Source organism: Sylvia atricapilla, chromosome 27, assembly GCF_009819655.1.
Source record: "Sylvia atricapilla isolate bSylAtr1 chromosome 27, bSylAtr1.pri, whole genome shotgun sequence".
Taxonomy (NCBI): Eukaryota; Metazoa; Chordata; class Aves; order Passeriformes; family Sylviidae; genus Sylvia; species Sylvia atricapilla.
Genome location: NC_089166.1, coordinates 1,455,021 through 1,481,517, shown reverse-complemented (window position 1 = coordinate 1,481,517; position 26,497 = coordinate 1,455,021). Strand labels below are relative to the sequence as shown.

At 43.8% G+C, this 26,497-nt stretch overlaps 2 protein-coding genes across 2 annotated transcripts; both read left to right on the top strand.

Annotated features, from left to right (window-relative positions):
• Window positions 1–1,080: 1,080 nt before the first annotated feature.
• On the top strand, window positions 1,081–5,895 carry LOC136372344 (keratin, type I cytoskeletal 15-like). Its single transcript, XM_066336943.1, has 8 exons — window positions 1,081–1,670; window positions 2,166–2,248; window positions 3,064–3,220; window positions 3,475–3,636; window positions 3,774–3,899; window positions 4,037–4,257; window positions 5,070–5,095; window positions 5,584–5,895. The coding sequence occupies exons 1-8, from the start codon at window positions 1,125–1,127 to the stop codon at window positions 5,661–5,663; spliced, it is 1,401 nt and encodes a 466-aa protein (XP_066193040.1). The 5' UTR covers window positions 1,081–1,124; the 3' UTR covers window positions 5,664–5,895.
• A 3,291-nt stretch (window positions 5,896–9,186) lies between these two features.
• LOC136372343 (keratin, type I cytoskeletal 23-like) lies at window positions 9,187–19,603 on the top strand. The gene is given in 8 exon segments (XM_066336941.1): window positions 9,187–9,816; window positions 13,293–13,375; window positions 14,722–14,878; window positions 16,331–16,492; window positions 16,585–16,710; window positions 17,453–17,673; window positions 18,355–18,380; window positions 19,032–19,603. Coding segments are annotated over 8 exon segments (1,509 nt in total). The 3' UTR covers window positions 19,136–19,603.
• The last annotated feature ends 6,894 nt before the right edge of the window (window positions 19,604–26,497 follow it).

Here is a 26,497-nt window from a genome sequence, read left to right as displayed (position 1 = left end):
TGTGTTGCCCAGAGAACAGGGCACTCTGCAGACTCCACACTCCACACACACTCCGTTCCCCTCCAGGGCACAGGGGCAGCTCATTCTTCCTCACACACCTCCCACATCTGCCTTCCCGGGCTGTGCAGGGCTGGATGCTGAATTCATGGAGTTCGTGGGCAATTTATTAGCTCTGTAATGTATTTGTGTTTCAGACTCCTGCTTCAAATGGAGGATTAAGGTGACTCCTCTGAGTGTTTCTCAAGCCTTATTTTCAAATACTACTCCATTTCCTGGTGCACATTGGCATTAAACACATGTATTGCAATCAGAACTGTGTTATCTTAAACCCACTTTCTTTACATTTTCCAACGTAACAGGATCTTAGTCCTCCTACATTTACTCTTTTAACTGAGTTGTTTCAATCTATGTTACCTTTCTGGACTATTTAATAACAATTAATAAATTTACTGTTCTCACTCTCTCTTGCACGCTGATGGATGCTGATTGTTCCTCACACAATGCCATAAATAGATGCTTTTTGTACTAAAAATTCAGACTCCAAAATTTAAATACTAGTTCCAAGAAAAAAAATTAAGAATAAGAACATTTCTAGTTCAATTCCAGAATTTTAAAGGGAAAAAAATGCAGATAGAAAAGAGGGAATAATAGTGAGATGAAAAGATGATTGTACATTTTTCAATGAAAGGAGAATTTTACTTATGCCTCGTTTTTAGAAAAAGTTGATTTTCTGAAGGTAGCCATGGTGAGCATTGTAAATAGCGAAGTGGGTGGGGCTGGACTCACTTTGTTTTTCCATTCTCAAATGTCAGAGAAGTAAACTCCAAGTTTCAGAACTATAGCCTGAAGAAAAAACATCATCTGATTCATGCCTTTTGTTTAATTAAAAAAGAAACCCCAAGCCCAAGCCCCTGCGATGTGCTGCCAGCACTGCTTGTCAGGAATGTCATCATAGTTGGCCTCACCTCTAGGGAGGAGGAATTTTGGAGGGAGGGCTGCAGTGGGGTTTGTCTCCCAACACCCGACCATGAGGATATAAAAGGGGCACCAGAGCAGTGAAGGCACATGCTGTCCTCTCTTGCCGGGCTGCATAACTGACCTTTGCTCCTTCTTGTGCTTCAGCCATGGCCACTTCCTTCATGAGCTCTTCCTCCACCTACGGGGGTGGCTTTGGGGGCGCTGGGGGCGGCAGCTGCCGCCTGTCCTCGGTGCGTGCCGGGGGCAGCTACCGGGCCCCGAGCATCCACGGCGGCTCCGGCGGCCGCGGCGTCTCCGTCTCCTCGGCCAGGTACGTCTCCTCTGCAGGAGGAGGCTACGGCTTTGGGGGGAGCTATGGAGGAGGCTTTGGAGGGGGAGCAGCCTGCGGCTTTGGAGGGGGCTCTGGCTTTGGAGGGGGCTCTGGCTTTGGAGGCGGTGCTGGCTTCGGTGGAGGATTTGACCTTGGTGGCGGCTTTGGGGGCGGCGATGGCCTCCTCTCTGGCAATGAGAAGATAACCATGCAGAACCTGAACGACCGGCTGGCTTCGTACCTGGACAAGGTGCGAGCCCTGGAAGAGGCCAATTCAGATTTAGAAGTGAAAATCCGAGACTGGTACCAGAAACAAGCTCCCACCAGCCCCGCCCGTGACTACAGCAATTATTACAAGATAATTGAAGATCTCCGAGACAAGGTATGACATTCATATGTAGAGGAGTTATAAGAAGGCAAGACAATTATGGAACTGCATGTTCCATGTCTTCAAAATAAGACTGAATAATTATGAAAGAAGTAGTGAATTCCTCATCCCAAATACATGGAGGTACTGAGCATTCTAGCAGAAAAGAGTAGCCTCTTCTCAATTTAAACACCAAATATCTTATTCTGACAATGTGATGTTTGCTGAAATTAAAATGATTGCAGTAAAAGTTAGCAAAATGTGTTTAGAATTATCAATATATTTATTCAGGAATCAACTAGTAAAGAATGTGACAGATAGGCCTCAAAGGCTGGAAAGATAATTCTCCTGGCTACAGATAAGATTAGGTATTGTACAAACTTATTTCCCTCTTATGTCTCTAATCTGTGTTGCACAGAGTATCGCAGCCCTCTGGTTTGCTCATGGAATGTGGATCAGAGATTTTACCATTATTCATGGGAACCTTTCTCCATGTTTCTTAATTGCCAGATTCTTGCTGCTACCATTGACAATTCCCGGGTCATTCTGGAGATTGACAATGCCAGGCTGGCTGCTGACGACTTTAGACTGAAGTAAGTTCACCTGGAGCACATTTGTCTTCACGCTGCTTGTCTTTGCTCTCTCAAAACACCCTGTAATTTTTCTTCAGTAATTTCAGATACCAAAACACTCTGGCAAGCAGAATTTATTGATGAAGGACCAATTCAGAGCATAAACCTGACAGAACACAGCATTCAAATTACTGAGCTGTTTGCATGATCAGTTATAGCCCATTTCTTCATTTTTCTGTGATGCTCAAATATTTTTACCAGCCTGAATCACAGAGGAAACAAGGCAGGAATAGGTGGGATTTTCACTTAGAATGAAGTGAGTGATAGGAAGAGGTTGCTGTGGGCCTGCAGCAGTTCTCTGGTGAAGTCTGAAATTTAGAGTAAAGTGGGTCTTTGTGAGCTCCCAGACTCAGCAATACATCAGATGATCAAGATCCATGTGCAGCTGCCTTCCCTGCAGCAATGCACCTGCAGGTTTCTATTTTTCCTCCTGTGTCCCAGGCAGCCCTGGTCCACCTGTGCTTTCCTACACCAAATCTGGGCAGACACTGCAAAACCCCTGTCCTGTGTGACAACATTTCTATTGATGCTGATAGTCATTATTAGGTTCAGCAAGGTGAAATATCATGTCCTCCTCAGGAAAAAAAATCGTACAGCATTGTCTGTGCTTCCTTATGCCATAGCTGGACATTGGAAAAAAACCATTTTTATCGCTTTTAGACTTCTAAATCTGTTTTCATCTTCAGTCCACTGTTCCTCCTATATGTGGTCATTTTATAGCTCTACCCAATACAAACTCGGACATGCTCAATGCGTGTTTCTTTTTTGAACTGCAGGTATGAGAACGAGCTGTACCTGCGCCAGAGTGTGGAGTCCGACATCAACGGCCTGCGCCGGGTCCTGGATGAGCTGACCCTGTCCAGAGCTGACCTGGAGATGCAGATTGAGACACTGAAAGAGGAGCTGGCTTACATGAAGAAGAACCATGAAGAGGTGAGTCCTGACAGTGCAGGGAGGAGATAACTCCCTTTTGGAATTCATCTCTTGTAAATGAAACACACATGTTTCATGTGTGTCTTGTGTGAGTACACAGAGAGTAGGGAAGCTGGTGCAACGAGAAAGAAAATGTGATAAATGTTTTATGTGTGTTCTATCTGTGATACTTGACAGCACAGGTAGTGTGTACCAGAGCAGTGTGAGAGGAGAGAGTCTGATCTTTCTGTGTCCTCTGCATTCTGCCCTTGCAGGAAATGAAAGAATACTCAAACCAACTGAGTGGAACAGTCAATGTGGAAATGGATGCAGCCCCTGGCATCGACCTGACCAGAGTTCTCGCTGAGATGAGGGAACAGTATGAAGCTCTGGCTGAGAAGAACCGTAAGGATGCTGAGGCATGGTTCTTCACTCAGGTACGGTCACACCAGTGAGCAGCACAGCAATGCCCTGCCTCAGCATTACCGCCCTGGCAGGTGCCTACCTCCCTTTCTCAAAATGATTGATTTTTTTATACATTTGTATGTGATTTTACTGTTGTTTTTCCTTTCAGACTGATGAGCTGAACCGTGAAGTTGCCACCCACACCCAGCAGATACAGACCAGCAAGTCAGAGATCACGGAACTGCGCCGCACCCTGCAGAGCCTGGAGATCGAGCTCCAGTCACAGCTCAGCATGGTACGGAGCTGCCCCGAGCACACCACAAGGCACTGCCCCGCACTGTCCCCTTCCTCCCTTGCTGTCTCACCTCTTCTCCACTCCTCTTCCGTGGGACAAACTTCATTCTAACCTGTTGTGACATTATTGCTCTTTAGAAAGCCGGGCTGGAGGCCAACCTGCGGGACACGGAGGGCCGATACTGCGCACAGCTGGCTCAGATCCAGGCCCTCATCACCAGCGTGGAGGAGCAGCTGAGCGAGCTCCGCTGTGACATGGAGCGCCAGAACCAGGAGTACAAGATGCTCATGGACATCAAGAGTCGCCTGGAGCAGGAAATCGCCACCTACCGCCAGCTGCTGGAGGGCCAGGACTCACAGTATGTCGCTCTGTCCCAGTCCTGATAAGCAAAAAAGGGTAACAACACACTCTGGAGTGGGAGCTGTGGTTGCCAGGCTGACCCCAGAGTGCTCAGTCACAACCTTTGGAGCACTGGCAGAGCAGGTGCCTGGCAAGGTCCCTGGTGCTGCCATAACTCAAGCTAAATCTGCACACCAGGGATGTGGAGGATTTGAAAATATAAATGCCACCATTTTGACCATGATTAATTACAAAAGGCACCAGGCCCCATGTATATGTCTCACTTAATCCTCTGGTTGCACTGGAATTAGAGCCTTCAGCCTGAGACAACCTATAAAAAACTGTTTCCAGTATTTGTTTAGCTCCTGATTTTCTCTATTTGTGCATAGAGGTGAAAATACGCATTCTCACACACCAGTACCCCCAGCTGGAAAAGAGCCTGGAACAGACTCCAGCTTACTTCAGTAAAATTTACATTTCCATTCCCATTTCTCATATCTGATCTATACATGGAATTACTTTTGATTTCTGAGGTGGGATCAGCTCCTTATACAGTTTCTAGACGGGGCATTCTGAGGAGAGGAGCATTATAAGGAGACACCTTAGGACAAGGAACTGGTCTGACCACTGTTCCCATTCCCTCTCAAGTACACGGGTGGATTTCAAAGCTGAAAGCATCTTAACACCACCTCTAGTAACAACACACCTCAGAACCAGCCCCTGAGAGCAGCCTCGTGCAATCCTGACTGTCCACACAAATATTTAAACAGTTCAATGATTTCAGGGGACAGGGACAGGAATGGTCATTAATCAAATATTTCTTTTCTACAGGTTGTCAGGACTGAACCCCAAGGATGGTAAGAAACTTTTTTATTTAATGAGGGGCTAAAATGAACAGACAAAATAGGATTAAATAAACCTTTTAGCCTTGGATTTCCTCTTATTACTACAGATTCCATTCGCCCCACAATGAGCATGTTCTGTATCATGTAGAGACAAAAATATAATACTCTATTTTATGTGTATTTTTGAAACTAGTAGATTTTCAAAATGATTGCATGAACTGCTTATGGGATTCTAAAATAACCAAATCTCCCAAAGATTTTTAAATTCCTCTACTGATTCACATAACATACAAGATACTTCCAAATCCATACCCTAAGGTTTTCTGGATGAGGACCAGGAGGGAAAGTGGATAAGATGTAAAGGCATTTCTGCCTTTGATATGTGAAAGATCTTGTGAGAAAACAAACAAACAGAACCTCATCATTCAGCTCCCCAGGGTCTTGGCAGGGCCTTATTATTTTTTTGTTACTTATTTATTTTTTTGTTCCCCTTACAACAGTATATGGGAGCGGTGGAAGAATTCGTTCTGCCATTGAAGAGGATGGAAAATCTGGTTCTACCCGTGACAGGAGATTCTAATAAAGAAATACTGAATCCCCTGTGGACCCAGTGCAGCCTCCACACTGGCTAATGCTGAGAGAAGGAGCCCTTCACTTCCCCAAATCACCAGAATGTATCCAAGTCTTTCCTTAGATTTGCTCTGCCCTTGTACATGAGCATTGGTTCCTGGGTCGGACATGCCAAGCCTGTTTTCTGCTGGTGCTCTATTGTGTCCCAACAATAAAGTTTCTGTTCTGCTTCTGCAAATAAATCCAGTCTAATGGTGGTTTTTTGAGCTATTGTGGCACTGCTACACACAGCCCATGGGCCCTCCCAACATGGGCTGCTGAAACCCAGCCAGGGGATACTCTGGGAACAGCAATAACAATAATAACTTTAAAAATAGTAATAAAGATGGTGATGAATGGACAGATAAAATACCATTAGATTCTGCCAGCCATCTGGAGCTGGTATGAGTTAAAACCAGAGAAGATAACATTAAAAAATCCTTGTTCTCAATTCCAAGGGCACAACGGGGCTGCAATTCATGCACAAATAAAACGGGTCTCTGAAAAAAAGCATGTATTTGTGTTCCTGCACTGCCTGCAGCATCAAGGCAAATTTCCTCAGCTCCTAAGGAGGCAGCAGGCACAGTCCAGACGAAAGGAATTGCTCAGCATTTGCTGCAACTGGTTTGGTTTTCATCTATCAGGAAGAACATCTCCAGCCCATGTCACTGCCGTGCCTGCTGCTTTAGCCACATCACCTTCTCCCAGCTACAAATCCCCACCCAGCGAACTGAAGAGATGCTGATAAACCTTTAAGAGCCTGGTGAGGCACACAAAGGTTTAAGGCACACAAAGCACTTACCTAAGTGCTGTACTTTGCTCACATAACATGTTTGGAAAAGGATTCTTAGCCCCATCACTGAACATGCAATCCATATTATAGAATCTGCAAAAATTATATCATTTCTAGAATTACAAATTTTATTTTCCTTACAAGCTCCTTAGAGACACAATTTTTGTGTCTTCTATTTTCTGACACTTAAGAAAAAGAAATATACACTGCTGGCATCACCAGTTTGGCCATGAGATCACTGGTGCTGCTGGTAAGAAATGCACATCCTGCTGACTGGAAGGAGTTTGGAAGAAGTTCTGGCAAACTGCAGCAAAGCAACATCCCAATACACTAGAGAGAAAAACCGAATAGTATAAATGATATTTTTTTCTGATCCAAAACCTAGGTGACTATTGCTTGTATCACTCAAACAGTAGAGAGGGAATTCCTACAGCCACAGGCAGCTGTCCCTCCATTTGTATTCCAGAATGAGTTGAATTAATCAGTGTTTGTTGCAGGACATGGGCCTATACCATGTAGTTGTCAAACTATTCTGCCTTTATTTGAACTGCAGGTAGAAATTCAGCTCAGTTTGCTTCCTATGTTCCAATTCAGTAAAACAAGCATGATTCCCAGATGAAGCAAGCTGGGACTGAGGAGCGGCACCCGTCTCCCAGGGAGCAGAGCAGTCCCCATCCAAGGGTGCCATCTGCTGACAACAGTTTATTTCCTCACTTCGAGTGTCACTTCCATTCTCTGTTCTGGATTAAAGAGGTAACTAAACCCAAATTCAGCATTGCAGCCTGATGAAGAGTTGTGTCAGATTTTGAAGTCAATTGTTTGGTCTTTTTCATCGATTCTCAACATGAGTGGATCATCTTTTCCAGTTTGGAAAGGCTGAGCTTCAGGACAAGCACTTCCCATGTCCCAGATCGCCTGTACTTTGGATTAATTGCAAGAGAAAATACAATTCTGGTTTTCATGAGGTGGTAATTCCATTGTATTCTCAGGACTGAGGCTCTGTGGTCTGTCACATTGCCAGACTCATGGCCAGGTAGGATGGGAATGCCATGGAGTAATTTCAGGTGAAACAGAGGCTTCATTTTATTTCACATTCTGTTCTGTACATCCATGTGTAGTTCCATCTTGGTGTAATAGTTCATAGACACCAGCCTGCTAAACGGAAAATTCAATCTGAAATTGATCTCTGGTGAGATCTGCAGGATGTCATCAGTTCTATTATAATTTGAAGTTTTTTCAAGTTAGGGCCTCAGTTTTTGTCTGATGCTTCAAGCTCATCCCCCCCCTCAGCAGCAGGGCTGACCCCAGACTGCAGCTGTGGATAGTGGCTGTAACCAGAATATTTGGGGAGTGCCAAACCTTGTACTTATGGGAAAACCCTATTTTCAGTGATTTCTTTCCCCAAATAGCTAGAAATTACAGGATTTCTACAGAAGGAAGGGTCTGAGGGAGAAACATGAGCATGTGTTTAGTGTAAAGGGAGCTGAGGAACAAGAAAGGAGCAGGTGCTGAGCAGAGCCGAGCCTGAGCCACAAGGAGGAGCCCGAATCCTGCTCTGTCAGGAATGCGGCCGGGAGGTACAAGGGAAGCTGGAGTGCAACAATTCCTTATTGCTGCAGCATTCCAAGTGAAACAAACTGGGAAAAACACGTTCCTTCCCGTTTCTCCCAGGACTGTAACTCTGCTCCACGCGATCTCCCTCACCAGTCAGGGCAGACCCTGGGGAAGGGCTTTAGCCTTCACCTAGCTAAGGAAACCAGCTGCAGCATTTCTGGGAGAGCCTGTTGCCCACACAGCTTCCTGCCTCTTCCCAAATCTTCCTTCTCTGTCTCATCCCTCAGTCATGGACTAGAACAGGACAAGGCAAATTCACCAAACCCAGCAGTAGCCACGGGACCACTCCCCAGCCTACGTCCCTTACCACATGAGGAATAGGACAATCTCCAACAGCAACACTGCACCTTTCCCTGTTGCATAGATACAGCTTGACAGAAAGTTACAGAAATTTTTGAGAAATATTATTCCTGCATGATTGCCAGGTCAATTTTTAGGGCTGGTAGCTTTAAATAATCACTTGAATCTTTTGAGTGCTGTTACAAACTCTTAGTGTAAATATTTTCTATAGCTAGGATATATCTTAGTAGTATTGATGTTGGGGAGCAGCAAGAAATCTTTGCATTGCTGCCTATTGAGACAAGACCACTGGAACAGGACTGCACCTCAAATCATGAGAAAATCAGTGTAAAAGTATCTAATTCTCATGTATTTCCTCTGGAAATGGGCAGCTGAAGGGAACAGCTGGGCATTGCTGACTCTGGACTGGAGTTTTTTTAGTTTAGAAGCTGGATGACTTCATGAAAGCCTCACATCTCCCACCGGCTGAAGCTGTTTGGTAGCAAAGCTGTTTGACAGATGACAGAATATTCTGCATTTGAGAATCCACAGGTTTGAGGATCCATGGGCTGCTGTAATTCTATAGCCTGAGAATTACCACAGAAAGTATCTACATCCCTGCCCCAGCTTCCCATTTATTCCCTGCATGAGCAGGAAAACATAACATACTAACTACAGGGTTAGAGAGAAGTCTGAGGCAGAGCTGGTCCTGCTCCACACCTACGGATTTTGGCCACACCTCACTATTATCATATGAAAAGAAAAAGAAAAAAAAAAACCCAAACAAGCGAAAGGAAAGCAGCCCGGTATGTAGCTGATTCCAAACAACAACAGCGTGCAGGCTCATAAATGCTTCAGAATTGACCAAGAGGAAGCACGTTTCGTGATGACACAATCTTGTTGCTGTAGTCATTCATCGAAGGGAAACTCCCACAGGAAAAGGCATAAAGCTGCTCAGGGAAGGCGAAGAGGCTGCTCAGTGCTAGGCAGCCAAACCTGGGGTTCGATTCACACAGAGCTAAGCATGAGCACCAGCCAAGGCCCTTTCCAGTTTTTTTCTGGGTCCCTCAGGGGTAGTTCAGGGTGTGGTTTGGCCCAGCAAGGAACTTCTTACAGAGCGTCAAGTGCAGATGGTGGTGCCAGCAGCACACATGCCTCCTTCTCCTCTGCCAGACCCTTCTGGCTGGCTGCAGGAGGGGCACCCTGGGGAGGCTTCGGCGAGCACTATGGGGAAAGCATCTTCCTGGGTGGGAATGAGAAACAGACTATGCAGAACCTGAATGAGCGCTTGGCTGCCTACCTGGACAAGGTCCGTGCCTTAGAAGCAGCCAACGCTCAGCTGGAGAACTGCATCCTAGAGTGGCACAGGACAAAGTCTCATGGAAAGAGGCATGACTTCAACCAGTACGAGCAAAACGTCACTGACATGCAAAGACAGGTAAGTCAGAGCTTGGACTGTGTCATTCTGTGCTCTTCTAAGGAATTTGGGGTCTCCTTCATGCTGATGGCTTTCCTTTAAAGAAGTTAAATAAAGCCTTTGAAATGTTAGAAATCTTCAGGAAGGTAGTTCCAGGACCTGGACATAAACATTCTTTGTGCTCACAAGGAGGAGACCGGGCACAAGAAAGGCTGGAATGGGGCAAGGGGGATTCTGCAGAGACTGGCAGAATAAAGGGATTCATGTGCTGCCAAGTGTTCCTTTCTGTACTGAAACTGGGGTTTGAGTAACTGCGGCTGGGAGAACTTGGTCTTTTTGACTGCACAGGTTTTGAGCAAATTACAAAGCAGGAGGAGTGCAGAGCCTGCCCCTCTCCTGCCGCTGTCTCCAGACAGACTGGGGCATTCCAGCTCTTTGATTCCTGCGGTAGCAGACAATGAAACTACAGGAGTTTTGGGACCAATGAGCTTATGTAATCAGATGGAAAAATACTTCATTGTAATTAAGAAAATAGCAATGACAAATTCCTTGTGGATGTTTTCACTATAATTAAAAGGAGAATTTCTGGTTCCTGCCAGTAGTTAATATTAATGTTCAACAGTAACTCTTTCAATCTCCCAAACTCACGTGTCTTCAAATTTAAGCATAATATTAATCTGTATTCATAATGAACATCCTTAGCACTGTAACCATCTGTGTGACTAATCAGTGTAATTAACTTTACATACCCATATGGGGCAAAACCCAAAGCTCTTCCAAAAGCAATGTTGTCATTTGCCCTCCGCTTTTTAAAATACAATTACTTGGCATTCTCAAGGTCCTGAGAAATTCTTTCAAAAAAAGCTTAGAAATGATATTAATACACATCTTTGCTGATTGGAGCCAAGGACTTATCAAACTCCATGCTCACAGCTAAAAGTGTTGCCTCCAGGCAGTAGCTGAGGTGCTCGGACCACAGAGGCAGAACTGTCATCACTCATTTCTGTTTTAAGGATAAAGATAGGTCACCTTCCCCAGATCTGGCACTTGGGCACTTTCATTCTTAACAGAAAGAGAAATAAAAGCTTATTCATCAGGAACATGTATGTGTTCAGGTTGATCTGGAGTTAGTAAATCAGAAAGACTTAGGAAGACAGTAAGCATAAAACCATGATGCTGACTGGAGTAAAACCCTCACTTTTGATCAGGTTGTACCCAAACCACTTATTTTTAACACTCAGTCCTTAAACATCTGTCCCTGGCCACAGACACCTGGAGTCTGGTGGCTATCCTGGATGTGGAAGGAAAGGCCAGAAAAGGATCATTTAGGGGTGACAATTCAGTGATTGAACCAAGAATTTTTACTTTCTCTATAAAATATTGCCATTAGCAGCATGTCTGCCAGTAAAATGAGTGAAAATATAGCATCTAATTATTAACCATAATTATATTAATTAAATGTTAATTTAAAAGGTGAAACTAATTTAGCACCTAAAATAAAATTTAGACTAAATTTAGGGTCCTATATCCAATAATCCAGAATGTCTATGATATGCTGCCTGTCTGAACTTGGAGGCAAATAATCATTTGGGTCCTACATTTTTAACCACGCTCTCCTGGATACCTGAATTCAGGATGAATGCCTGATGGAGCAACAAGTTTTGGGAAGAGCCTTGCTCCAGCCTGACTCCATCCTAACCTAGATACACAACGAAATAGCACCTGTTCTTCAGGTAACTGTCTCATTCAAACACCTTGTGCCATTAAAGCAAAGTAATCTACAGAGCATTCCAGAACACGGCACAAAGGACATGAGACATGAGAGGTAAAGCCAGGGCAGGAAGCCTTCTTGGAAAATCCCTGTTCTGAGAAGGAATTGGAGTCTATTTCCTATACAATAATGCGTGAGTTCTTAATGAAGCTGACAGTTTGCAGACTGGTACTAGAGACATAGCCACGTTCATGATGGATGCAGTAAGGAATTCCATGGGACTGTTAAGAGCTAACTGGCACGTGTGAGATCCCCTCCTGGCTGCAGGGGATCCCTAACTGGGGCCACACAGCAGTGGGCAAAGCACTGACCAGTGCTCGGATCACACAGAGTCACACAGCAATTCTGTACAGGGCACAAAGCTGAAGAACTCAAGTTATTTTCTCATTACTTTGTACATTCTACAAGGCTGGATTCAAGAATTGCCTCTTCTCTGTCACCAAATTCCAGGCAGCCACACATTCAGGGTATTGTTATAGTTCTTGAGCTGGCCTTGATTGTGTCCCAGGGCAGTATCCGAGGTGCGCTGCTAATTGCCCAGGAATGCACAGTCTGTTAGCAGATTAGTTAAGCATTCCACAGCACCTTCTTCTTCACTACAGAGGTGAACCTTTGACACTTCAGGAGAATTTTGTCATTTCCTTGTTTCTTTGTGATTCATTGAGGTGTGGGAAATTTACTCCAAGGTGTTGTGAGCTCTGTAAATGACTTCAGTACAGCCACAGTGCCCCTTGGTTTGCTCTGTGGATGCTGAGGGAAGGTTGCTGGTGGGATGGCAACCACACTTCTCTTTCCTCTGTGTTAGAAAAGGACATGGTGCCCTGCATTTATATTTCCTGATAATTGTGTATGAGTTTCTGCTGGAGTTCTTTCAAAGATTTGGCACAGAATACTGAACTTTTCGCATTCAGATCTACAGTTAAAAGCTATTCCATGTTATCAGGGACACATGAGCCTTTCCAGTGTGTGCTGAGTGCACCAAAGGAATGAGACTGTGCTTCTTCCTGCAGCTTTTAGAGCAATTTTCAAATTCCAAAGCAAAATCAAACACCTGAATCAATCACTCCATGCTGCTGGTTGATTCAGAGCTGCTATTGGTGCATAACTGAATGGACCACAACAACCAGATGCCAGTGGTACTGTGCATGTAACTCCAGGCTGAAGCCTGTGGTGGGTTGAGGGTCCTGCCAGTGAGTGAGTGGTTGCCACCATCACTGCTGTGCATCACCAGCTCAGCAGAGTGCTCCTGCACAGGCTAATTTTTAGCATAATATTAACTCCAGTATTTTGATTGTACTCAGACACACCTTAATGGTTCCTACTGAAATTTGCCCTAAAGATGCCCAAGGCAGCTTTGTCAGCAATGCTGAAGAGGATCAGAATCCGGTCTCAAAACCAGAGGAAGGCAGTGACTGTTACTCTGTAAGAGACTATGAAGTTTGTGTAATGAAATTCATATCCTCTGCCTGGCCAGGAATGAGATGATGCTTTCTGGTTCATACCCTCAAAAAAAGTAAGAAAAGAAGTAAAGTTAGATTATTAACAAAAATTGCAAAACACCTAGGTGAATCAGGAAACTGAACTGCTTTTATTCTGACGGTCTCCTTAGCATGGGAATTCCACTATATAGATGCTTCCTATGAGTAGGAAAGAGGCTAAACCAGCACAGATTATTTGCTGTTGCCCCACGGAAACACCAACTCTCCTGCTGAATTCTGTTTTCCAGATTGAGGATAGCAAGATCACCAATGCCAGCATCCTTTTACAAATCGATAATGCTAACATGGCAACTGAAGACTTCAGGCTCAAGTAAGCTATTCTTTGGTTTCCTCATTAGATTTGAAAGAGAATTAAATTAAACATTACTTTTTCTTGCTAATCTAATAGGGAAGTGATTTTACTGAGGTTTTCTGTGATACTGGATGAATAAAAACAGTGTAGAACAAGGGGAAAAAAACCCAAAAGGATGTAAAACCACAAATGATTGCTGAAGAACCTTGAGTCACCCTGTTTATGATACTTAGTGCAGGTCCTGATGAGCAGGTTTGACAGCAGACACTTGATACTTGTGACAAAAGGCACTTAAAACTGTCATCTGGGATTACAAATTATCCCTTCTAAGCACCGCACTTCCTAGACCAGCCCAAATCTATTTCCTGGACTTATCACCTCTTCTGTCCAGCTCTGCAGGGAACACCTGTCCTGGTGTGGCTTCTGCTTTGGAGTCCCATAGGCTGTGCACAGTAACTGAGGCAGTGCATCACTGCCTCCCAGCACAGTCTGATTTTCAGTACATTGAAAGAGAGTTCTCAGATCAACTAAAAAGACAAAATGTTTGTACAGAACACTTTCAGGCAGGTCTTTCCAAAGGAAAGGATTTGACACTTCAGGTAAGTAAGACTTCTTAGGAATCAGGAAGATTTGTATTATTTCCAGCAGTTGGTGATCAGCTATAAAAAATGTCTCAGCTTTTGGTAATATTGTGACAAGCTTGGAAACCCTGAGCACTGCCAGCCTTTCATTATCAGTCAGTAGTGTCACAAAAGGAACCAGTGGAACTACTTTAAGGGATGGAACTCAGACTGAGTTCATTGGGTGAATAGAGAAGCACCAATAGAGCCCACAAAACACGGGGTAAAGGGAGAGATGCTGAGGAGCAAAAGTGCTTCCCATGCCCAAAGGAATCACAGCAGCATCTCCATGTCTTTGGCTCACTACAGTCACTGCAAGAGGTTGGAGAGGAATGTTAGTAACTGGCTTCCATCACATTTTTTCCTGTTTTTCTGAAGGACTCAAAAGTGACCATTTTGGAAAAATTACAGCAATCCGTGCTTGCTGATATTGTTTTCAGAGAATTGTATTCTCAAAGCTTTCACAACCTGGTGAATGTTACCATGCAAAAAGGGAAGTGAAAAAAAAAATATTTCCTACCATAATGGGAGAAACTGAAATACAAAACTAATAAAATTCATTTTATTGTTCAGACTATATTCAAAAATATTTAAATCACCTATGTTAGAAACGGAATTGGTTTCTTTGGTTGTTTGTTCTCTCTAGTTCCCTACACAGACTAAGCAAGTCTCCTTCTCCTCATACAAGAGCCTGAATTGGGCAGTTCTCAACATGCACATTGTGTCTCCTCTTTCCTCATAAAGATACGAAGCCGAGAAGTGTCGCAGGCAGGGAGTGCAGCTGGATGTGGAGAACCTGCGGAAGGAGCTCGACGGGATGACCATTATTACCACAGATCTGGAAATGGAAATTGAAGGTTTGAGAGAAGAGCACATCCTCAGGAGGAAAGACCATGAGGAGGTAGAAAAAGTTCCACTTGGTAAAATCCTATCGCACTAATCTTTACTACCATGTAATTAACTGAGTAAGACCCACAATCTGTAAGTGGGATTGATGATTCAGGACCTAATCCTGTTTCTGAGGCAGCCAATGAGAGTCAGGTGAGGCAAAAAGTCTGTGTCTGCTTTACCAATTACACTGGGGTTTCAGAGAGAACAGATTGCTGGAGTCTCTCCCACCCATCTGTCACACACAGCTAATAATAACTGACATATTGGACAGAAATGTGCTCAGAAAGACTTAGATCTAAATACACAGAGTGCTGCCGGGTTTTAGTCATCACAGACTTTTTTTTGAATATATAATTTCCCATACTCACAGAAGCATGGAGAGAGTGAGAGTTGGAAAGGATCTCTTTAGGCCCCCTTGCCCACCTCCCCTAAACTAAAACAGGGCCACTCAGAACAGGCTGACCTGAGCAAAACAGTTTGCAAATTGTTGAAGGATCAAAATTAAAAAGAATGGTTGGTGAAATCAGGCAAAATTACTCGTTATTGCAAAATCCTATGCACAGTAATTAGATAATTCTCAAAAGCCACACTACTCTGAAATCACCAGAGCTATACTCAGTACTCTCTGTTATTCCCACATTTATAATTCCACTGCTTAAAACATGCTGGTTTCGCTTGATCTGGAGTTGTTTGCAGTTATTACCTAACACCGGACCAAACGTCCTGCCTGGTGTCTGTGGGTTATTAAAGCAGGGAATAAAACACAGGGGTTGCACAGTTGTAGGTGCAGCTGCCTTTGACTGACTCCCTTCCAGCCCAGGAGAGTTCTTGGACACAGGGGACCAGCGGAGCCATCCCTGTGTCCAGCTGATCTGCATTCCGTGATGTCATACCCCGAAAGGCTCCTTTGCCTGGGTGCTTTGAAAATGGTACCAGGCACAGAAGGTTGTGCTACACTGAAAGGAATGTTACCCTACCTGCCTGGCTGGTCCTGTAATTATGTTGTTTACACAGTAATTATATGCTTTAATCCAATTATTCCTTTAACAATTACATAGAAGTTTTACATTACTCTCCTGTAAACTTAGTTATAGTTCCATAAATATTAACATAAAGGGTAAGAAAGATGAAATTACTGTTAGATTTTCATCGAGGTTTTGGGTTTCTAATAGATAAATAAATAAAAAATGTCAGTGCTTCTTCACTGAGTCCATTTCTTCCAGAAATATTCTATGAAAAGATCTTCTCGCATGTTTTTTATTGAGTTGTGCCACAGAAGCAACTATGTCACTGGTTTAAGTCACATCAAAGTATTATTAATATAGAAATCTTTCATTTAATGGTAACCTAATGCATATATAACAATTACCCCCCCAAAACCTCTCTGGGATTCTGTGGCTCTCTGAAAACTTTCTACATCCATAAATGGGTTTTCTTGTTCCCTCTGCTGACACATGAACAGGACATGGAAGCCAATCGCTCCTCACAAGACTTCAAAGTCAATGTAAAAGTAAATGCAGCCCCTCCTGCAGACTTAGGCAAGATTCTGGCAGAAATCAGAGAAGATTATGAAGCCATAATTGAAAAGAATCGTCAAAGCCTGGACAACTGGTACAAAGAACAGGTAACAGCTATTCCCTGCTCATTTCCAAGCCCCCTGTGGCTGGACCTGCCTGACCAGAGTCTGTGAGCTTTTGTCTTGCTTCTGCTCCACAGAGTGCAGCAATGTCCCTGGCAGCAAGCCCTAATCCTGAGCAGATCCAGCGCAACGAGAACGAGATCAAGGAGCTCAGGAGAACTTTACAGTCCCTGGACATTGAGCTGCAAGCACAGATTAGTAAGGTATCTGCTGCAGACATCTTGGGCTGCTCACTTACTCCATATATTCTCAGAAGTTGTCATGGACCAATTCTCCATTTAAATCCACAGCCTAGCATAACTTTATTGCAGTTGTTAAAGTATGAGGGAAAGTGGGATTCAGATCATGCTCAACTTTGCCAAAATATGCAAAATAGATTCAGCAACCATCACCAGGAAGTGAAAAATTTATGTCTCTTCTTACAACAAAATATGAGAAGGAAAGAAGGGATAGCTGACTCCAGGTCTAGAAAGAAAATGTGTCCAGAAGACAGACAGTAACACAAAGAATGCAATGTTCATATTTACAGGCCCTGTTATCAGGCATGAAATACATGAACTGTGAAAAATATTGGTGGAGAACTTTCACAAATATTACATAAATCTTACACAGGGTTAAAGCTCACATCTCAGAGACATGGAGACTTTGGAGCAATTCTGGACAGTTCATGTGGAACGGACAGGACAGACATCAGTTTCAGGAGCAGGCTTTGAGCAGAACGGATATGGCAGGGATAAATGACTCAGTTCTGCCTCTCATGCACACACGGCACAGCTTTGTGGTTCTGCTGCCTTCACAAGAATAGTTATGCAAATGCATAAGTGTTTAAATTACCACAGCCTTAATTTTGCAATCTTCTAGCTAGAGACCAAATTTGCTCATATTTCTGTGTTCTATCTACCACATAAATAATAATCATGGTCTTGGTATTATCTGCCCCATCAGAAACACATGCTGGAAGACACCTTGGCTGACACTCGGAATTACTACGCTGCTGCACTTCAAAACATGCAGCAGATCATCACCAGGTGTGAGGAAGAGCTGAGCCAGGTTCGTCATGACATGAAGCAGCAAAATAACCAATATAAGGTTCTTCTTGGGATCAAAACGCGCCTGGAAAAGGAAATTTCCACATACCGCCTGCTGCTGGAAGGGAATGCTGACGGGTAAGGCAGAGCTGCCCTGACTGGAACAGATGAGAGTCCTCATATTTGGATTATTTATTTGTTTGTTTGTTTATGCTTAATCAAAGCTTGTGAGTCCCATACTACATCAAGGGTTGGGATTTTAATGTGACGGATCATAATAAAAAGCCGGAGCCACTTTGAGTACAGAGACACTGGTATTCATGTAATTTGGATTACCTAAATTAATATAAGTTTTTATTAAAAAAAGAATAAAATTCTCCACTCCCACAGCATGGCCATCTCAGCATAGGAGAATGCTGGCCTCATTTTTATTCTCTCATCTGATTTGTATAAAGTCAAAAAGGAAGATCAGCAGCCTTTAGAACTGCAACTCTCAGGCAGGCAGGACAGAGTGGCCCCAAGTGTGAGGGTATTTGTGAGAAGCCAAATTGGGACCAACCTGAGCAACTCCAAATACACAGGAATCAATGCACCTGTCCCTGGAAGCAGCAGTGAATGTGCCCAGGGATGGCTTCTAGTGAGAGTATCTACCAAAGGGAAAGCTCACATGGTGTAAAAAGCATCATTCTTTTTCCTTCTTTTTTTTTTAAATTTTATCTCATAGTGGGATGAGGCGTCCTTAGAAACAGGAAGAAGGGGATGAATAACTTCTTGAAATCAGTGTAACATTATTTTCTCTCTCTTTCATTATCTTCACAGGACAGCAAGAAAATCTGAAACTAAAGGTAAGAGTTCCTTACTTTGTTCTCTGTAGTGACTCTTAATTACTGTCATTTCCAATGAAGTTGTAGTCAGGGCAGTTTTAACCTCAGCTGAGTGAACTGTGGACGGTGTGCATGGCAGCCTCACTCAGGCCTTTGAGAAGCATTTCAGCAGTTCCTGGCTGCTGTGGAGGGCTCACTGCAGAGCCCACGGGGCTGTGCCTGCCCATGGGCTGCCTGAGCCCCAGCCCTGTCAGTCACACACATGGCCACAGCTCAGGCTCCAGACTAAAGCTTTCCTGGGATTTGAAGAGGCAAGGAGACTCCACTGGGTGACTAAAACAGCGTTAGGGCTTGAGAGCAAACCGAAAATCTGCATGTCTGGAAACTCATATTCTGGCATGGGCATGACCTGCAGACATCCAGGATAATCTGCTGGATTTGCATTGGCTGGGTTGTCCCTGTGTTATTCATTTGCCCTGACCTGGACCAGACCCAGGGTGACTTTCTGGCAGCACATTTCACACAGAGCAATAACAAATATTGACTTGAAGGAAAACATGCAGAGAAAACTTTGTTGAGGAGGCAGCAGGCAAATGACTGTAAATGAGGCATTCCCTGCATCACCTTGTCTCAGCATTGCTCCTTGGCTAATTAAACTCTCTTTTCTTTCAGAACACTCTGGGCTGAGCAACCGAAAGCTCAAAGCGATTGTCCATGACAGTGTGAATGGGGAGGTGGTGTCCTCCACCGTCAACGAGCTCCCCCCACAAGCCTGAAGGAAAGCTCTGCCAACCAGCAGCTTTCCCAGCAGCAGCTCCCACGGCCCCTCTGGGAACAGTGCCGTGGGCTGGCTCCCCGTGTGTCAAACAGGGATCCTGTAGCCAACGCGCTTCTCAAATGATCTGCAGCCTAACACTGCAAAGTGCCACACAGAGCTGGGTATAGCTGACATTGGTAGATAAAGGAGCTTTTAGTCACCAAAATACCGAAGAAAAGCTGTTGAATTAAAGTGACTGGCTGAGCTAGTGACAGATGTATTGTGCACATCTCCCCAGGGCAGGAATATCCATCTGGGATTCAGTTATCGCTCTGCAAATTAGCTATAATTTAAGGGGAATAATCTCTCAACTTTTTTCCTGGTCTTATGCCTCTCATCATATACCTCACTGCAGCCAATAAATTTTTATCCATTATTTGTTCTGGTCCTTGGATATCTGATTTTGCCTTCCCTTACATATGCCCAGTCCTCTGTGGCAGTGCCACTGGCATGGCTCAGGACAGCCAAAGCCTTATTGTTTCAGGAGGGACAATACTGGAAGAACACAAAAAAGGTAAGAGGAGACACAAGTTACAGGTGACATTTATGTGAGCAAAACTATTCAGCTTCCCTATATAAAACTTATCGATGTCACCATTTAAAACAGTATTATGAGTAGGAGAGTTGCAAAGTCACTTTACTAAAAATAGTTCCCCAGAAACATTTCTTTATTTTTCAGTTTGAGAGAAATTTTCTAGCACTGTCTTTACACACTTTCCCTCAGAGCCTGTAAGTACTTTTCCAGACACTCATTCTTTCTTGATGACCCAGGTAATTCAAAAAACCATCTCAGTTATCTGGTCTCAAATTAATGCTCACTGTCTCTGTCGAAGGGTTCTGCAGTCAGGCCAGACTGGTGTTTACAGTGCATGCTAACATCAGGGAGAGCTGTCAGCCTTCAGCAAACTCAGGCTTCCTCCCTTTCTCAGCTCAGCCCAATGCCCAAGTCAGCAGCAGACCGACAGCAATAGGGCTATGCAAAGATAAAATCTGGGCAAGGAAAAGAGAAGTACCATTAGGATGTTTAGATGAGGAAGAGTGTAAGGCAGAAGGAAGAGAGTCCAAATGGAACATAATGAGTGTGTCAGGGATTTGCATTCCAAAGTCACCGTCTGCCTGTCCAGGGCAGTCTCACATTCATGAGCGACATTGTCATCATGTCCCGTCATCCCCACACGCATGGACTCTCACAAAAGGCCTCTTGTTACCTGCCTTGCTTTGAAACACGGCTCACAAAGAGGAAACCTCAAAGGAAGTGCAGATGTAACTGAACAAAGTCCACTTCTGTGATACAATGTTCTGCTACTGGCGTGTTCCAACCAGTTCCTGATCCCCCTTTGCCCCCTGCATCCCAACTCTCCACCCTTGCTGCACAAAGAGATCTCAAAAGCATTGGATAGATTACCTAATGGTTTCTTTAAACTGGGTAAAACTTGTAATACAGGATTAGTAACTCCTGGCTAATTAAGAGTGTCCTTCCTTATGGTTTACCAGATTTAACAAGGCAGACCTGGTGTTTGCAGCATCTGGACAAAATGTGCCCAGGTCTTCTTCAACAATTTCCTGTGTTATTTAAAGATATGTTCATTTATCAGATTTACATAGCAGAGCCACATCGCTGTGACACAAATAATTATAAAAACTCCTAAATAGTCCCTTATTTCTACATCAAAGGAAAGTATGTCCTTTGTGCAGGGTTATTGTGCTGAACTACAAGAAAGAAAGAAAGAAAGAAGGAAAAGCAAATAGTTGAAGTGCCTTATGGAACACACCTGTCCTTATTTCACATTCCTGAGCAATGCTCTGGCTTTGCTCTGCCCTGGTGTCCCCTCATGCAGAGTTAGATGCACTCCCTGTGCCTTGTGTCACAGACAGCTGTGGTCCAAGGGGTGCTGGATAAGAGGCAGCAGAATTCCTGTTCTCTCCTGCTAAAAGACAGCAGAATTCCCACTCCACTCTGATGATTTTAACCTTCTCTTACACCTGTGCTGCTGCAGTCTGTACAGGTCAGACCAGTACAGCTCACAGCACCATCCTCACAGCTCACTCCGTCATTGACATCATCTTGCACTGACGACTCCAACAGAGCCAATCAAGTGTATTTTATTAAGTGGAGTAAACTAATTAATCCTTAAACATACTAATAGGTGTTACACCATATTCTGCTTTTTCTGGAAAAAATTTGCTTATTTCTGGAGAATCTTTCACAGCTTCGGAATGCTCTGCACAACTGCAGATCTCCTTTGTGTTGAACAGCTCGTGACACTGTGTCACCAGCCATGTGTGCCCTGTATCTGGTGGTTACTCATTACCTCTGAATTTGTGCTCTGGTAGATAAGCTATGCATTCCTAAATGTATTTAGGGTGGGTCTGCACCCTAAATAATAAATAATGATGCTAATATTTACCACTTGCATGCACTGTTAACATCACATTCGCACACCACGTTGAGAGATGAAGTCAGGGAGATAATGAATGGGGGCAGTATTATCATTCCCATTTTATTGCCTGAGAAATTGGAAAAAGAGATGACACAAGTTGCTCAAGGCTGCAAAGAAAGTCACTGAGAGCCACTAAATTAGAATCCATCACTTCACAGCTTCTACTTAGCACAGCTATTAGATAATACAACTTCCTGAAGAGCCATTCCCCACTCACAGCAATCCTGTCAGTGTCTGATGGCTCGGAAGAGATAATGCCCTTGATTCATTCCAAGTGTTTATGGCTGGTCAGGACCCTGCACATACTCTGGTGATGTTCTTCAATGTACCTGTGCCAACAGCCCAACTGAAATGAGTCCTGTGCAGAACCTGTGCTGGTGGCTCCAGCAGCTTTGTAGTATTTGGGAGACTTTAAGAGCACAAGTGGTGCTGCTTCTGATTGCAGAGCTTGAAGGGAAGGAAACATTCAGGTCTGTGATGATGTATGGCTGGAAAACTGACTCTGTTAGTTCATTGTATTGAAACTGATTGAACTCTGCCAGCTCATATTTGTTCTCCTTCAGTATTCCATACACACAGAAGTGCCATTTCAACACCAAGAAAGTGATGGACCCAGGTGCAAAGAAAGCGCAATTTGAAAAATAGGAAGTATTAAAAACAACACCCTCCAAGTGAATAAATTCTATTTCCCATAAATGGAAAAGGATAGCAAAGAAACATGAGCAGGAGAGAACAGCATTTCTCAGTCTAAGTGAATGATGCAACAATACTTCTGCAAACCAACAAGATACAGGAACTCAGCCTATAAAAGGAGGCTGAAACCATGAGCATTCACAACTGGCTCATCGCAGTTTCACCTGCCATTTAAGGCAGTCCTGCATGGAATAATCCTCAGCATGATTTCCAAGAGCCTTGACTGCACTCCAGCCTGGGCATGAGTCACAGCTCATTTCACTTGTAGAAATGTTAAAACTTATTAAGGTGTATTACAATAGGCAGCTTTGGTAAGTGAAGTGTTGATCCCCTGGAAGAAGTGTGCGATGAGGTAATGCAGTCATGGTTTGTGCTATTAATCACACATTCTTCTGGGGAGCTGGCCCCACACTGCTGGGGTTCAGCCTTATTTATCAACAGCCACATCTGTAGAATGAGAATTTTTGCTTTCTGCCTTCCTGGTTAATGCGGATGCAAAATGAACAAAGTCATTTCAGAAAGAAAAGAAAAGAAATCTCACCTTTATAGCACTGCTAAACCCACAGGTTCTATGGATTATTGAAGCAGAGAGAATAGGTAGAAGAGCCGGTAAAACATTTCACAATGTCCACACCCTGACCTATAAAGGTTTCTAAAGTTTTGCTAGGAGATGCCTGTTCCTGTGTATGAATCATTTAGAAAAAGGACGAATCTATAAACACGGAAGCAAGGAAAGAATAATGCTGGAGAGGCTGCAACCCCTGTCCCCCCATGTCCTGCATTATACCACAAAGGCGTCTTAATTATTGACTCTACCTGGATGTTTGGCTTGGTGAAATACCAACTAAAGTTTTACCATGTGTTGTTTCCTCATCATTCCTCCCTCTGTAAAATTTTTGATTCTTTTCAAGCTGTGTTTTTATGATATCCTTAATTGTGTGACTATACTGAGATTACCTGTTTGAGTCCCTAACCTAGGACTGGCACAAACCAATTGTCTGCAAAAAGAGTCCATGAAACAGAAGCATCAATGTTGGACAGTTTGGAGTGTCCCTATGGCAGGAGCTCCCAGAGTGAGACATGACCTAATGGTGAGGCAGGTGCAGGGCTGCTTCTTCTGGACGTGTTAATTTGCTTTTTGAATGTCTGAATATGCATCAGAACCTTAAAGGCATAAAATCATAACACCAGCTGTGGTAAAGGCACTTTCAATAACTATATAGACTTTGGGGGTAAATTTTTTTGGCTTTCCAATGTCCTAAGGACAAGTCCAAAGGAGTCGATGTGTCGGGCTGTAATTAGGCTCTATAGAAAGCAACAAAAATGAGGAATATAATTTGGAAAAATGTGTTTCAATTAAGAGGCATAATTAGCTGGAGCAGGCAGGGAAATGGAGAAACAAACAGGCTGAAGTAGCTACAAACTATAGTTCTTCCTTAGAAGAGAAGTTAAAGGCATGCTGACTTTAGAGAATTATCAGCTTTGGCTCAGCTCTGCACCCTCAAACCAACATATGAGAAAATAAAACATCAAATGCATCAAACAAAAAACTGGGAGTGACTCTTGCCAGAACAATTTCAAAGCAGAAAATCTGTAACATTGCTGCAAGGGGACAGAAATTGTGATCGTAAAGTTACCTGTGCAGGAAAGAAAACACATTCTTATGTCTCATTAGCGAGAAAAATGACTGATTTTTAAAGCCGTTCCAGCACTCGGGCTCTGCTTCCACATTAATCTCACAAGAGACAGTCTCAAGACATTCTGAGAATGTATCCTCTGCTGCTGTACAGAGCAAAAACCTTAAAAACTAAAAACACAACCAAAGAAATCTTTTCTTTAATGTCTACAGCCTATCACTGCCTAAAAATTGAGATACTCAAGCATCAGTCATATAAAAGGGTGTAATTCAAAAAGATAATAAACACTCCCTGTCCTGAAAGACTCAGATGTCAGAATTCAGAAAGACAGCCCGTTCTTCTTGCCATTGCTTCCAAACCCACTCCATACGCTGCACTGAACTCCTTAATTATGGCCGGTGGCTCTGAAGAGAAATATTTCTCTAAACGTTTGGCCACAAGAGCGATGCAACCAAATTTCCTGTGGATATTGGGCCAGGAAAGTGGATGATATGAGAAATTTTGTTATGTAAGCCGTAAGTTTTATTCCGTCGTTCTAGTTCCGCACGGATTCTCCGGCGGCGCTCAGCACGGGGAGGGCCGGCGGCAGCTCCGTTCCGAAGGCCGGTGGTGGCCTCTAGTGACAACCAGGTAGATCCGCACGGAGGGCAGCGCCTGTCCCTGCTCCTGCCGCTCCTCCCGGGCTCCTGCGGCGGGGGAACAACTTCTGACTGGAAATTTCTGCTGCAGTATTTGTGCAATGAACGTTACTAATGAACGTTGCTACAGTGCCAGACTTTCCTCCAGGGGAGTAGAAAGGAGGATTTTCGACCTGTTTCTTTTATTTTGCTTTTCCGGTATCGGCTTTGCTGACACAGATGTCGACGCTGGGAGGGTATTTTGGGTTCCGAGCAGCTCTTATCTTGGTCCTGGTTGTACAAAGCCCGGCAGTGGGGATGCCGTGGGATCTCTGGGATGCACTGAAAGGATGATACTTCAGAGCAGTCCCGAAACATGAAGCTGCAGCTGTGCCTCTGCGCAGACACCTCCTGGCATTATGAGTGCAATTTTACCCTGGGGAAAAAATTGAGTTTTTCTTCTGATTTGGGGGCTCTAAGTGCAACACAAGTGAGATCCCTGGAACCACAAGAACTTTTTTTTAAAGCTAGCAAAAAAGTCTATGCAGATACAAACGTGCAATACAGTGTGTTTGTAGGTATCTTTTACGGTGTATGATCAGTGTGTACCTATATTTGCATAGCGCCATGAAAATTGTATTTGCCTCCTGAATCACAGAAATATGCAACATTTTTCATGGATACTGAACTACTCCAGCATTATGGAACTGAGAGAATCGGCTGAAATTCTCTCCATTCACTGGTTTTCTCATTCCCCTGACGCTTCAGTGGCACAGGGTTTTTCCAACAGAGAGAGATCTGCCAGCAGTCCTGTGTTAGAGCTGATCTTAATGGCACTTTTGGGGAAGAAAAAAGAGAAGGTTCGTTTGTGTGGCCTGGAGCTGTTTTTGTTGGCACTGAGATCTGATTCTGTTTGAGGAGAGCAGCTGAGACAGGAAAGGCAGCTCCTGACTTTCATTTTCCACCTGTGGCTGGGGAGGGATGGAACCCACACACTGCCTCACGCACCACTCCAGGAGCTGGAACACCTCTCTAAGTACCATAAATATGCAAAGTAATGTTTTAACTCACCCCTCTGGTCAAAAGCTCCAAGCAGAAAGAAATAAGGTGCAGTGGTTTGATGACTGAGATATTTTCATTGGACAAAAGATAAAAAGGAGAGGGAAATGAGGGGAAAAAATATGAGGCAGACAGTGTAAGATCTTGAGCTGCAAATGTTCAGGGCTTAGGTGAATCCAGCTGAGTTGGTGACATCATCCAGAACTTTCTCTCCCCTGATCCCATTTAGCAAAACACAGAACACCTTGCTTTGCTCTTTGGAGAGAGCAGGCTTCATGGGCATCGGCATTAACAGGAGGTGCAAAGGTAGTTAAGAAAAGGAGGGGAAAATCTCAGATGCAGAAATATTGAATACTGGAATAAGGCTGGAACACTGAACATGGAATGCAGTTTGCACAGTGATGTCCTTTCAGGACTGTAGTGTAGATCTTTCAGAATCAAACTCTTATTTTGCTAAACCCAAACACAGGGACCAACAAAAGGGTGTTGGATTTCACTCCTAGAATGGATCATCTCTACAGACTGAACTAAAAGACTTTGCTTTATTTCAGTCTCTATGTCAGAAAAGAAAAGCATCTGTTTCACCTAAAGGCAGCAAAAACGCAGACCCACAGCTGGGTGTGTCTTTTTTCCTTGAACTTTCCAGACAGGTTGCCCATGGCTGGTTAGCACAGGTGAGTCAGTTGGAATGGCATCCACATTATCAGAACCCTGCAGAACTTATCTCCACGGCCCTCTAATGCACATTAAACTTCTGTCACATAGGTAGCATTTCTTCATGAAATCAAACAATTCATTAGTGTTGCTATAAATGTTTTATTATGTCTAGAGACAATCCACTCTGACCAAGCACATCCCTGAAGGGAAGTGCTAC